Consider the following 15,549-nt stretch of genomic DNA (forward strand, 5'->3'; position numbering starts at 1 on the left):
TCAAAAAGTGATTGTGATCATTTCAAAATTTTGACCTCCAGGTGACCTTTGATGACATGGGGTGGTATTCTGAGATCCATTTTATCTCAGATAAAATAAAATATTTTATCTCCGTTAAAATCAGTGAGATAAAATGCCCTTAAAATCTCTCCAAATTGGTATTCTGAGAACCATTTTATCTTCATTTTATCTCTGTAAGACACACCTACTTTTTAATCAATATCCAATTAGAAACGCGCTTTTATAGCTCTTTCGTGTCAGTCAACCAATGGAAATCCATTCCACAAGGAGGTGTGGCAAAGGGGTGAGATTGCGTCAATTTTTTACTTCAAATACGCTTGCACTATACGCTCGCGCGTCTTTACAGAGATTTCTTTTTAACAAAAAGGATAATGCTCTCATCTTTTTTCGAGGTCTGTATCGCATCTTTTCAAGCATCATTTCAAAGACAATATTAGTCAAGACAAGTCTTATGAAATACTTTCTTATTGTACAGGAATAAGGTGAAGGTGTTATTCTTAATAAATATATAATTTTTCTTCATTTTCATGTCAACATTTGGGGTTAATTCACCGAGAAACATTGGTGAAATCAACGTCGCAGAGATAAAATAGCCCCTACCCTCTTTTAAGTTTATTTTATTTTTTTCTTCAAACTATCTTGGGCGCAAGCACATCATCTGCGTTGCAATACCCAGATACGCGATGCCTTTGTCTACGCAGGCACTGTTTTGTTGCGTATCATTAAAAGTTACGCAAGATAAAATTTATACGCAAGATAAAATTGTAAATTTTATCTGAGAGATAAAATGTCATCTCAGAATACCAATTTCATTTTAAGAGATAAAATAAAATATTTTAAAGATAAAATGACCTCAGAATACCACCCCTGGCCTGATGACCCTTGATCTGAAGTTGATGTTATGTAAATTTGACTGATTTTTGATAATTGATAATGGAGATATGATTGATAATGTGATTTTACAAAATAAGAGAGTCAAAATGGCGTCTAGATGACGTCATCATGACCTGATGAACTTGAAAAGCTTATTTTGGCGTTTCCATGACAGATCCTATAGATGACATGAAATTCAAAGAAATTGACAGTCAAATTCGAGATATCTTGGTGACAAATATATAACCATTAAAAATAAATAATAAAAATAAAAATAAAGAAAATTCTGACGAAAATAAGAGGTGATCTGTCAGAGACAGACCACCTAAAAATAAACAGAAAGGGTAAAATAAAGGGTGCTAAAGGAAAGAGAGGCAGAAAGAAAGAAATATGGAAAGAAGGAAAAGAGTAAAAAAGGTTCATTATGAAATGTGCTTGAATCTCATTTTTGGTTTCACCGACCAAAGGTGAAGGCGAAGGCGAGACTTAGGGATCAAATGACACATAACTCCACAACCGTAAGTCGCTTTTCAACCAAACTTGGATGGTAGATTGACCTGGGGTACCTGCATGTTATGCTGCAGTCAGAGGTCACATGGTAAGGTCAAAGGTCATTTTCAGGTCAACGTTAAAGTTTACATGCAAGACTCTCTTATGACACCTTACTCTGCAACAGTAAGTCACTTTCCAACCAAACTTGGATGGTAGATGGACTTGGGGACCTGCAAGTTTTGCTGCAGTCGGAGGTCACATGGTAAGGTCAAGAGTCATTTTAAGGTCAACGTTAAAGTTTACATGCAAGACTCTCTGATGACACATAACTCCGCAACCGTAAGTCACTTTTCAACCAAACTTAGATGGTAGATGGACTTGGGGGACCTGCATGTTATGCTGCAGTCGGAGGTCACATGGTAAGGTCAAAGGTCATTTCAGGTCAACGTTAAAGATTACGTGCAAAGCTCTTATGACAAGTGTTATTCCATCCCAGTAATTTCACAATGAAGTTTCGATACAATTCTGTTGCGTGCCCTCGCAAATCAGGATATTTCTGGCTATTTTCATAAGTGGGCGAGATCGCCTTTGCCTTGTTTAATTAAATGGCCTATATTAATTGCTTGACTATAACTTTTATAGAACTTTCTCACCTCTCTCGTCTACATGTAGGTCCTTATATTGTGAAACTTAATAGGTCAATAGTATAGTAGTCTAGATGATCGGTGCAAAAAGCAGCAAGAATTGTACAGATTATGGTACAAACATGAAATTTGGCCGACAGGGTGAGTAAATAGCGCTGAACATTTTTAGCAGGGGGTGCCAAACTGATCTCTCCTTGTATAGCAACAGTTGCTAGGTAACATATTTATCTTAGCAACCACCATTTTGGGGATGTTATCTACATTTTAAAAACTTTATTTTGACTTATAGGTGCCCTTTTTACAATCCCATATCAAGAAACATTCCAACCATGTATAGAAACAGTTGCTAAGCAACACATTTTTTCCATCGCAACTATAGATAATATTCTTGAATACAACATCAGGACATAATGGTTGAATGAAAGTGGTTAGAAAACTGTTCAAAATATGAAACTTTGGAGTAAAAAATAACCCATATGCCTGAAAAGCTCAGAAGCAGTCCAAATAATTATAATGTCCGCATAATAATCATATCTAGATAACAAACCTAATTTCAATGTCCATAATTTTCTTATTAATTTTTTCATACATGACACAGCTAACACACAGACAAAATTCATCACTGGATCAATGAATGTGCTTACTATTCACTGATTATGTAGGATCTCTCCTGTTATGAAACTGAGACAGGGTATTGTAGTGGATGTAGCATGGAACACTGGGAAAGACATTGAACAATGAGGGCAAAGGGAAGCTGCAATTTTATTGATATGAATTAATCGCTCCCAATTAAATGTCAAAGCTTCATTTGGAAGTAATGGTGGGCAATGCCCACACACTTACTTGTCAGTAAAATTTTGATATTGATTGACAAGAATAGCATGTACAGTAGACCTGAAACTGCCTCAGGCATCATTGACTATATGTGCAATGTATAGGATGTACAGTAGACCTGAAACAGCCTCTTGAAAGCATCACTGACTGTCATATTTTAAGTAACGAAGCAGTACATTTGGTGATTGTACAACAAAATCTTTATAAAGAAATGGTCATCTCTGTAACTGACACGTCACTAACGCCACATCCTAAAATCAGGAAGATGAAGCGGTATACTGCAAGATATTAAATGATGTACCAGGTCATCAAAAAGTATGGTTGAAAAACAGAAAGCAATTTTTTTTACTTGTCGCAATAATCCCAATGTAAAGGTATTGTATAGCTTCCAACCTGCTTCCAACCTGCTTGAGATGACGTCTTTCACCATTCTTGTCCATTATATTTAAGTATTTTTTTTTAAATAAGGCATAAGCGATTTTGTGTCTCGCCCACTTATGAAAATAACGAGAAATATTGTGATTTGCAGAATTTCATTGTGAAATGACTGGGATGGAACACTTGCCATAACAGTCTTGCACCTTAACTTTAATATTGACCTCAAAACGAACTTTGACCACACCATGTCACCTCCGAACACAATCAGATCTCCTAAGTACACTTACAACCTGAGTTTGGTCGAAAAGTGACTTACGGTTGCAGAGTTACAGGTTTAATAAAGTCTTTCAAGTAAACTTGTACGTTGACCTGAAAATAACCTTTGACCTTACCATGTCACCTCCGACTGCAGCATATCATGCAGGTCTCCTAACTACATCTGCAATCCAAGTTTGGGTGAAAAGTGACGAGCGGTTGACGAATTAGAAGTCATAAGAGAGACTTTCATGTAAACTTTAATGTTGACTTTAAAATGATCTTTGACCTCACCATGTAACCGCTGACTGTAGCATAACATTCAGATCCCCAAGTACATCTACCATCCAAGTTTGGTTGAAAAGTGACTTGCGGTTGTGGAGTTAGGTGTCATAAGAGAGATTCAGATATATTTCCAACAGAAATTACATAAATATTGACACAAATCATTTTTCATACATTATAACAAATATTTACGATACAAAGTATTAATGATCATTAACATATAAAGATATACACAAAACATTTTGTAGACAAATTATAATATATATATATATCGATTTGGGCCTACCAAGGGAAGAAGCTGCGGGGATTATGATCATCAACGCTCATCGACTTCCACGTAAAACGCGAAACATCGATGGATCACCAGCACGCGATCAAGGACCGGATCCCATTATCGCTAAGTTTGCAATCATGAGGGATCGCCAGCACATTCTCGACGCTTACCTAGCACGCAACAAAAACGTAACCGACAGCGACGATCAAGCGACTAGCCAGGGTGCTCCCCGCGGAACGCGAAGCAGAATCTCAGTGAGAACTGATCTCCCGCCGTGCATGAAATTCCGTCGTGGAAAGCTAGCAAGCGTTGCATATCGCCTTCGCAAGGAAAATAATATGTCTACGAAGATACTTGTACAAGGCACTGAAGTCATTCTCAAGTTCAAGGGGAAAAACGAGAGAGAATGGAAAACCTACAACGACGAATAAAATTTAATCACAAGTTAATCAGAGGATGAAGACTTCTCCGATCAACACACTAAGGCAAGAACATGAAACCAAAGTAAGATTCACCCCTTTCCCTCATTTTAATATAAAAAAAATCATAAAAAGATAATCTGAGAAAGATTTGACGATGATTTGAAATATTTGTTTAGTTTCATTTTTTTTCTAAACGAAGTTATAGTCTGTTGACATAAATATTAAAAGATAAATCTGAAAGAAATGTCAAGATTTATACCTTTATCTTGTTATCTTATTTCACAATAGAAGATTGAGCTGAAAGAATTTTAAAAACATAATTAATACATCAATTTTTTAGCCAGATAAAATAATTGGATTGTTTTTTTTTTTTGTGTGTGTGTGTTTTTTTTTTCCTGTATTAAATATCTGCGAAACCTATGTATTTCTTTAAAAGACCACAATGTGATCAAACATGGATAATACAATCATGTCAAATGCCTGTATATGCTCTTATTCCGCAGAACAGTTTCATTTTCAATATACGATAAAGCAAATTAAGCATTTACATTCTGGAACGTACTCTTACTGTGCCTGTACACACGAAATAGTGTAACTTAGCATGAAAACACAGTCTGGCTCTTTAATGCATTTCTATGAACAGAAATTTGCTTAACACGTTCACACGGCTCCTTTTTTCTTTAATCACATGCATTTCCAATAGCATAATCTTTGCGCTCCATATAAATGCTTGCTTAATATACCATTCTGGGTATATACATGTACGTGTGAGCTTGTAAAGATTTTTCTTTTCCATTGTAAATGCAGTACTGTAATCATATTCATTATTACCAAATACGATGTGTATTATTGCTGAGAAAAAATGAAAGCTGTTATAAGATATGATGTACGACCTTTTTTTTTTTCTTTGATGATAATACAAAAATATTGAAAGAGTTGCTTTCACAATTTGCAACAAATTTAATATAAACTGTGTGATTTTCTAGATTGTTATTATCAGGGATTAGTCCTTTATCCATCACATTCCCATTAAGAAAATAATAATCATGCTTATTATTCCACTCTTACTGATCGGTGAAAACATACAGTCATGATTTGAGTTTTCGATATCAACAATTTTTGGACGCACAAATTCTTTTTCACAGAAAGTGTCTTTCTTTTCGTCAACCTGTTTCACAAGAAACCTTTGTGTGTAATTGAAATGTACGCATCAGCTATTGAGTGATCTCAATTCAGTTTGGCCAAGATAACACCCTTTTGCTGGAAATACTTGTTTACATTAATACAGCTTTTCTTAAACTACATGATCACTCAAAAGCGCTGCTTTTTACATCTTGTTTAGAATCGCTGTGTATACTCGGCAATTCAAGGTGTACATGTCTTGTGATCATTTTTACTTTTTTAATTTTGTTTTTCAAAAGAAATATAAAACAGATGTTACTTCGAGTAGAATACTGAATACAGTAGCGTACTGTCAAAGAGGAAAGATAAGCTGTATTTATGTATACACACATTGTGACTTTGAATATTCCTAAAAATTATGTAAACTTTTCGATTATTTTTTTTACTTGTTTACAGGCTTATATGAAATATCACCCCTATAATCAATGTATACACGATTGACATGTTGAGAAGCTGAGATTCTTTTATATTCTTTTCAGAAAAAAAATGAATAAATTTCTCTTGATATCGAATGCAGTAAAAAAAAAAGATTATGGTATTGCTTTTCCATAAATGCTTATTTCTTCACTCTTCCTTCCAAAAATATACTAAAACATATCTAAAATATTAAAACTTCTTGTATATTTTCTCAAAAGAAAGGGATCTCACTTTGTATCATTGTTTATAACCATCCAACTTAAATCCTGTCGAGTTCACACGATTTTTATTTTCATTGCAATTAAAATCACCTCCTCAAACAGTTCAATGCAATGAATATAGTGGAATGCCTAAGCAAATAATCATCGCCTTACAATTCAAACAGTTCAATGTCTTGCAGAGAACTGATTTTTTTTTCTTTCATTGCGAGTAAAATCACCTTCCCAAACAGTTCAATGCACTGAATATATATAGTGGAATGCCTATGCAAATGGTCATCGCTTATTCGATTCAAACAATTTAAAGTCTTGCACTGAACTGATTTTGTATACAATGTCATTATTTATTTGGTTTTGTTGGATTCTGTCTTCCGTACACTCTTGTCTAACTTGCAAGTAATTTAAATTACATGTAAATGAGTGTGAATAGAACAGGTTGCATTGCAAGCAAATATCTACATTATTCCAAGTGTACTATTGTATTTTAACAACACCTTGCCCCTTTTCGGATTTAATTGTGGCATCTCAATTAGTCTTTTTGCCTTGTTTGATTGTTTGAAACAAAAAATTCCAGGATAAATGAGGATCCCATATAATCACGTTTCCGACACATTACATATTGTCTACTGTGTATACCATGCACTATAAATGCATTCTTTTGTATCTATCATCATTCCAGAGCAAACATTTAGATTGTTTCAATTGTGGTCTGACATAAATACCTTTTTGTAGTTATACTGCATTCGTTGATCAATTAGAATTGAATAGAATTGAATCGGTTATACAGTATACGTATATAGGTGTGTCGGAATCCCATGTAAATGAGGATCTTTTTGCTCTTTCAACGACTTAAAAAAAAATCGCTATTTGTATAACAATTGAGACGTTGCTATGTATATATTTGATCTCGTACTTTTTTTTAATCACAGCAATACCTGTATTGCCCTAATATACATTCTCAATCATTCATGGCTTGCTGACACAGAAGTAAATGCTTTTCTATCTATCTATGTGCATTCCAATGCCATTCACAGTGTGATGGCAATTTCCTATATTTTTTCTATCTCTGAGAGGCAAGAAACTTTCTATTCAAATTGAAGACGCCTCTTTATTCATTAACAATCACATTTTGCTCTTGATTATTGTATTTGTTGGAGCTAATGACTCTATAGATGGACTATTCCCCATTCACTGTATATACATATAGATATGCCTATGAAGAAGATAGACCTGCTGTAAGTGAAGAATAATGTAAAGCACATTAATCATTTAAGGCACTAGGCACTATGATGTAATGAAATCGTCTGGAAAGGAAAAATCTTTATTACCAGCTGTTGATTGTATTAAACGTTTTAAAAAGTCATTTCAATTTCATATTATCTTTAAAACTTATTTTTACCAAATATTGGACAATTATATAAAGATATATCAATATCTTCAAAGATCCACCTTATAACTTGTTTTAATGACAATGATGTAAGCACCAGCCCGAGTCTGTCAGATCGTCACACATAAGTGAACATGTATAACACTTTCTTCAATGCTTCTGGCATACACCCTTATTTGCACTCACATGCACCACGCACCTCGGATACTTCTTCAACGATCGCAAACAGAATCTTATCTATTCTCTTTCAATAGAACAGACGTACTAAACGGGGAAACCTTTTCACCCCAGTGCAAATATTATACAGCCAGTGAATTTAATAAGGCTTTTCATAAATTAGCTCAAAGTGATATTCCCGACTACTTTAGTTTAATGCATTTAAATATAAGAAGCTTACAAAAAAAATTTGATACTTTCTGCGAATTTTTATCCACATTAAACACATTTCCATTTTCTATTATCGGTCTCACGGAGACATGGTTGCATCCAATGTCTCCTCCAATTTACAACATTGATAATTACAATTTCCTCCATATAGATAGAAAAGTTGGTAAGGGAGGAGGTGTCGCTCTCTATGTACATAAAGATCTTAATTACAAAGTAAGACATGATATTGAACTTCAAAATGTGGAATCCTTATTCATTGAAATTTCTAACGCTAAAAATAAGAATAAAGTAATCGGTGTAATCTATAGACCCCCAACCAATAATGCTGACATATTTTTAAATGAATTGGAATCTAGTCTTGAATCAGTTTCTCGAGAAAACAAAAAAATCTATATCATGGGCGACTTTAACATTGATTTGTCATTTCCCTATACTACAATAGGTCAACATTTTACTAATTTATTATCATCATTTGGATTACAACATCTCGTTAATAAACCAACTAGAATTTCTAACATATCAAATACAATACTTGATAATATTTTTTCTAATGCACTTGATAAAAGTGATAATGGAATAATATACTATGATATTTCAGACCATCTGCCTATTTTTGCAATGTATCCAAATGACAAACGCCCTCACCAACCTAGGGACAAAGAAAACATAACCAGACGGAATGAAACCCAACGTAATATAGAATCCCTTAAGGTAGATTTGGCTGAAGAAGATTGGCATGATATTTACCTAGAACAAAATGCAAATGACTCTTATGTAATATTCTTAAACAAACTTCTTTATTATTATGATAAAAACGTGCCATTACTAAGAGTTAAATCGAGTAAAAAGAAGAACAAACAACCGTGGGTCACACAAGGTATAATTAAATCCATATTCACTCGGAATAGACTTTATAAAATATCCATTAAATCGCCTACAATTCAAAACATAAATAAATACAAAAAATTCCGCAACAAATTAACTTCAGTTATTCGCCGAGCTCGCAAATCTTACTTTTCTGATGAAATTGAAAATAACAAAGATAATAAAAATTCATTATGGAATTCTGTAAATGAGATTTTAGGTAAGAAAAAAGAAAACTATGATAACATCAATTTCGTAGAAAATGGTCAACACTTGCGAAACCCAAATGATGTTGCTAATGCCTTTAATAACTTCTTCAATAATATCGGTCCAAATTTAGCTTCAAAAATAGTATCTAATGATAATGATTTTTCTGAATACTTAAACGACTTTCCGGAACATTCTTTATTTTTTAATCCGACTAACACTCATGAGATCTTAGAAATTGTTATGTCTTTGAAACCAACTAAATCTTTAGGGCATGATGGAATAAGTGTCTGGTTATTAAAACAAATAATTCACTTTATAGCTTCACCGCTCATGCATATTTTTAACCTCTCTCTGTATCATGGCATTGTTCCCGATTCACTTAAGATTGCAAAAATAATACCAATATACAAGAAAGATGACCCATGTCTCACTTCCAACTACCGACCAATATCTTTATTACCGAGTATCTCTAAAATTCTTGAAAAAGTAGTTTACAAACGATTGTATTCCTTTTTGAACAATAACAATATATTATTTCCAAATCAATATGGTTTCAGAGAGAATCACTCAACCAATTATGCAATTTTACAATTATTCGACAAAATATCTGATTCTCTCTCTAAAAAAGAACACAATGTTGGGGTTTTTATGGACTTATCAAAAGCATTTGATACTATGGATCACCGCATTTTACTTTCTAAATTAAAGAGATATGGAATCAGGGGGGTTGTTTTCACTTGGTTCAAAGATTACTTAAGTAATCGACGCCATTATGTTTCTTTCAAATCAAACACATCCAATATTTGTACTATGAAATGTGGAGTACCACAAGGATCGATTTTAGGTCCCTTGCTATTTTTGATTTATATGAATGATATTGTAAATGCATCTCGAGAATTAACATATGTTTTATTTGCAGACGATACAAATGTCTTCTATTCCCACAAAGACTTAAGTATACTCGTCCCGACACTTAATTTAGAATTAAAGAAATTATCAAAATGGTTTAAAGCTAATAAACTCTCCCTAAATATAAGCAAAACAAATTTTATGTATTTTAAACACATTCAAACTAAACATATGTTCCTTAATATATACATAGATGACATCCCTATCATTGAAAAACAAGAAACCAAATTTTTAGGTGTATGGATTGACTCAAATTTAACCTGGAACAGTCACATTCACAATATTTGCATGATGGCATCCAGAGGAATAGGAATTCTGTTTAGATTAAAATATTATCTCTCCCAAAAATCATTATTTATGCTTTATAATTCGTTCGTTTTATCTCACTTATCTTACTGCAACTTAGTATGGGGGTATGGTAGTAAGGTAAAAATAGAAAGGATTTTCCGTCTCCAAAAGAAAGCACTCCGCATATGTACTCATTCACATTTCATTGCACATACTGATCCAATATTTCACAACTTAAAAACATTGAAAATTGAAGATATTAACATTTATCAAACGGCCATATTTATGTTTAAATTTTCATCCAATACAATCCCGATTCCATTTCGCAATTTTTTTGTTTACAACAAAGACATTCACAATTATCCAACACGGCATTCAACAGATCTCCACTTAACCAACCCAAGAATATTACTCGCTCTTAAGACGATACGCCACCGTGGCCCAGACATTTGGAATGCATTGCCATATGATATAAAACAATGTACATCTCTCTATTCGTTTAAAGCTTCGTTGAAAAAATTTCTTATTTCTAAGTATACCTAATTTAATTCACCTGCACTCACCCACATGCACACACTTGCACTTCTTTTTACCAATTTTTTTTTTATATACCAATATGTATATATATATATATATATATAAATCTTATATTTCGTGACGATCAGTTTATCAAATATAATTTATGATGGTTTTCATGTAGCCCCCTCTCCTGGCTGCTATTGCTTCAAGCACCTCTGTGCTTATAATAGCTGGCCCCTGTATTTTACCGAACTATATCACATGCTTAGGTATGATTTAATTACCAGTCTTGTTTGTATTATTTACATTGTATCTTTTAAATTGTCACATTTAATTTGTATTCATTCAATTATGTGAACATGTTAATCTATCATTGATTTCTGAATAAAATGCAGAAACTCCTGCAAAAAAAAAAATATATACTAGCAGCAATTACCCGTGGCAGCACAGGGGGAAGGAGTCATTTTTCTTTATCAAAGTGTGTGTGGGGGGGGAGGGGAAGGGGGTGACAATCTTGTATGTACAGCTAGACTGCCTATTCACACTGAAAGCCAAGCAGTTTATTGATGAAATATATTTAGACAACTGATTCATAGCAGACTTCTCTTTCAATATACATAGGAGGTTCAATTAAGGTAAGCATCTTGGGTTGAACTGGAGGAAGAACTTCAATAACAAGTGGAATGCCTCTGGCCGTCTCACCTGCATCACGCGGTTCAATATAGCAGCAGTGCTGACTTTGAATACTACTCTAACTCGCACAAGATGTTCAGTGATACATGGTTACTCTTATGTCCACTTTTTATGAACTAGACCAATAAACTTACAGAGATATGATGGTTATTCACCAAAAAACCCCAACATGGCCAAAGTTCATTGACCTTACATGACCTTTGACCATGATCATGTGACCTGAAACTCAAACAGGATATTCAGTGATACTTGATTACTCTTATGTACAAGTTTCATGAATCAGATCCATAAACTTTCAAAGTTATGATGGTAATTCAACAGATACACCCAATTCGGCCAAAGTTCATTGACCTTTGACCTTGGTCATGTGACCTGAAACGTGCACAGGATGTTCAGTGATACTTGATTACTCTAATGTCCAAGTTTAATGAACTAGCCCAATAAACTTCCAAAGTTATGATGGTAATTCAACAGATACCCCCGATTCGGCCAAAGTTCATTGACCCTAATGACCTTTGACCTTAATCATGAGACCTGAAACTTGCACAAAATTTTCAGTGATGCTTGATTACTATTATGTCTAAGTTTCATGAATCAGATCCATAAACTTTCAAAGTTATGATGGGAATTCAACAGATATCCCCAATTCGGCCAAAGTTCATTGACCCTAAATGACCTTTGACCTTGGTCATGTGACGTGAAACTCATGCAGGATGTTCAGTGATACTTGATTAACCTTATGTCCAAGTTTCATGAACTAGGTCCATATATTTTCTAAGTTATGATGACATTTCAAAAACTTAACCACAGGTTAAGATTTCGATGTTGATTCCTCCAACATGGTCTAAGTTCATTGACCCTAAATGACCTTTGACCTTGGTCATGTGACATGAAACTCTAACAGGATGTTCAGTAATACTTGATTAACCTTATGGCCAAGTTTCATGAACTAGGTCCATATACTTTCTAAGTTATGATGTCATTTCAAAAACTTAACCTCAGGTTAAGATTTGATGTTGACGCCGCCGCCGCCGTCGGAAAAGCGGCACCTATAGTCTCACTTTGCTTCGCAGGTGAGACAATAATTACAGAGTGAAATCCAAATCTAACTATAAAATGGAAAAATCTATTAGAACACGGTGTATTCAGTAAGCAGTCAAGAGGCAATTATTGTGATATAGAAATGTTATGATTACATGTTTTGGGTCAGAAATAAATATGTAAGTACATTGCACATTTACCTTACAATGTACATTAGACTGCGGTTGTTTGTACTTTTTAAATTAAAGGTTGCTCGATCATATATAAGTATGGCAGGATGTCGAAAAGAAGTGAGAAAGGGGGGGTGATAAAATGAGTGAGACAGTCTGTAAAATCATTTTACCAATGCTTGTTTATTACAATCACACTACATTAGTATTTTGTAAATCACACAGAAATAAAGTTTAACATATGAATTGGCGAACATAATACTAAATATAGTTCATTTATATTTGTAAATGAATTTTAGATTAATTTTGTTGAATGTGTGTAGCAAAGAAAGAAAATGCCAGTGTCACCAATGTTCCGAAGAAAATCTGATCAAATTTGCCCTTAAATAAAAGGGTTAATAGCAAATCTATTAAGAAATTTTTAATTTTGGGTTTTGGAACTTAGCACTGACTGATTATCAGACTCAACCAAACAACTTCATCACACATTGGAATTTAGATTTACTGCGGCATCAATCATTCAATATAAATATTATGTCTTATACGTCAAAATACTAACCATGCACTGAACTGTGTGCAACAGAGTACTGGCACCATAGGCGGCGGAAGCAGGAGGGACGTGTCCCCCCTAAATTTATTTTTGATAACCTTTTTTTTTTTTTTTTTTTTGCTTGTCAATTTTTTTTCCTGCGTCCCCCCCTAAATTCCCGTGGACCACCCCTCAAACGTTGGTTTTCCCCCCTAATATTTAGGTTGATGACCTTTTTTTTTTTTTTTTTTTTTTTGCTTGTCAAAAATTTTTTGTTAGCAACTCCTAAAATTTAGGTGATTGAGAACCTTTTTGGGGGGCGCTTTCCCATTTTTTACCTGTGTCCATCCCAAAATTTCAGGTGGATACCCCCTAAATTTTTTGGCTTCCGCTGCCAATGACTGGCACAGCTTGGCCTTGGAGCATTGAGTGGCAGGTAGCTGAATCTGTTAAAATACAGGATTAAATATAAAGGATGTTTTAATGAAACTGGGTAGGTAGGTCATTGGATTGACCTAATTATCAAGAAAAGGTAACCTTCTCAAAGATTCATCATGAAGGTTTTATCTCCCGATTTCACTGATGTTGACATAGATTCTAGGCCTACAAATAATATTCTCACTTCATAACCACACGCGTGTGGCCACACGTATGTGGCTGTATACACTGTCACTGCCTATAACATAAAAACTTTCTTACCACTTATGACCAGCATTTGATAGTAGCCTAGGCCTAGGGCTAGGCTATAGATTTCAGCCAAATCGTGTTTTTGGGAACCACTCATAGATTTGTGTACGCGCACTTGTGTACGAAGTGAATGGAGGTGGAAATGGGGAACCGTGCGTGTGACTGAATAAAGCACTGCTGTATGAAGTGAATGGTGGTTCCCAATATCACGATAATGCCTAGATTTCTAGATCTTGAGACTTTTAAGTAACAAATTTATCATTAATAAAAGAAATAAATAGGTTTGTCAGAAAGTCGTACTCACCGGTACGGTAACCACTGAGGACATCGGCCGATTACGGTATGTTGTTTACGTTTCAGCAGCGCGCACACATGCATATAATGCAGCCAGCGCATACTGTGCCATACCCGGTCGACTGTCGGCATGCTTTGTTTTTCGCTGACCCGAGAGAGGTAAAAGGGACTGGGAACTTCGAAGCTATATTCAGGGCTGCGAAAAGGAATGCCAAAAAGTTACGAATTGTAAAAAAAACTTTAAATAATGCGACCAAAATACCACAAACAACCCCTCTCATGACAATCTGTGAACAATTTAACCATGTTTAGAAAAAATTCCAGCTCTATTGAGTGGAAAACCACGGAGAAAAGCTGCTTCAAACAAATGGAAGGACACACAAGATTAGCCAAATTATAGTAAGGATGATTTAGATAGAAGGTATCTGTGGAAATGGGAGATTCACTCAAAAGCATAGCTTGTATAATGAGAACCCCCCTTAAGGAAGAGAAAAGAGGAGAGAGAAACGCAATGGTCGCTGTTTGCCTACGGAGATTTACTGAATAGATTTAAAAAGAACAGAATAACCCACAGAAGACAAAACGAAAAAGAGTAAAATATAACAAAAAACCCAAACAGGACGACAAAAGGAGAAATAAACATAAGTAGAATCAGGATGAATTCCCCGGGGGGGGGGGGGCACTCAGTATATAATGCATAGTGGGTATGTGCCGCAGAGGGTACCCCCATTTTTACACTCAAATATCCGTTCCAAGGCATAGCATTTTTGTCTTATCAAGAAAAATAAAAATAAATCCGCTCCAAAGCTTGGCATATTTTCCTTTACGCCGTTCCTGCCGTATTGATCTGCTACAATGAGCTGCAATTTTGGTGAAAAGCGGCCGCAAAGCGCTGCCCGACCATCGCCTCTGCGCTAGCGCACCCAGCGTCCGTGCCACCGGGCTAGCTGCATGCACGTATCCCCGTTCCATAGGGATGAACACGCACTCACAGGCAGGCGACCCGTTCCCAGTGTAATGAGATGAGTTATGTTTACATATACTGCGCGTATGTACACCTCTTTGCATGCGAGGTAAGGCGCGGCACTATCCGGAGCTATCAAATAAAGGATTAGTCAACTTGTACTATGGAACCTTAACAATTTGTCTTCATGTCATTATTTGTATGGGAATACAAATCACAACATGGTGGCAGCGGTGCAGAACTTCTATCATAGAAATGACTGGATCGATTTGTTTCGATATATCTACCCTGATGATCAGATGGGAAACGTTT

At 34.9% G+C, this 15,549-nt stretch overlaps 1 protein-coding gene across 1 annotated transcript in view; it reads right to left on the bottom strand.

The window, feature by feature from the left end:
* LOC121408125 (proteasome assembly chaperone 2-like) overlaps nt 1–3,866 on the bottom strand; it is a 48,626-nt gene extending 44,760 nt beyond the window's left edge. The window contains exon 1 of the mRNA XM_041599455.1: nt 3,792–3,866. Within this exon, the coding sequence (XP_041455389.1) occupies nt 3,792–3,794 (3 nt within the window). The 5' untranslated portion in view covers nt 3,795–3,866. The remainder of the gene's footprint in view (nt 1–3,791) is intronic.
* Nucleotides 3,867–15,549: the final 11,683 nt, after the last annotated feature.

The sequence above is a fragment of the Lytechinus variegatus genome, chromosome 2 (assembly GCF_018143015.1).
Source record: "Lytechinus variegatus isolate NC3 chromosome 2, Lvar_3.0, whole genome shotgun sequence".
Lineage (NCBI taxonomy): Eukaryota > Metazoa > Echinodermata > Echinoidea > Temnopleuroida > Toxopneustidae > Lytechinus > Lytechinus variegatus.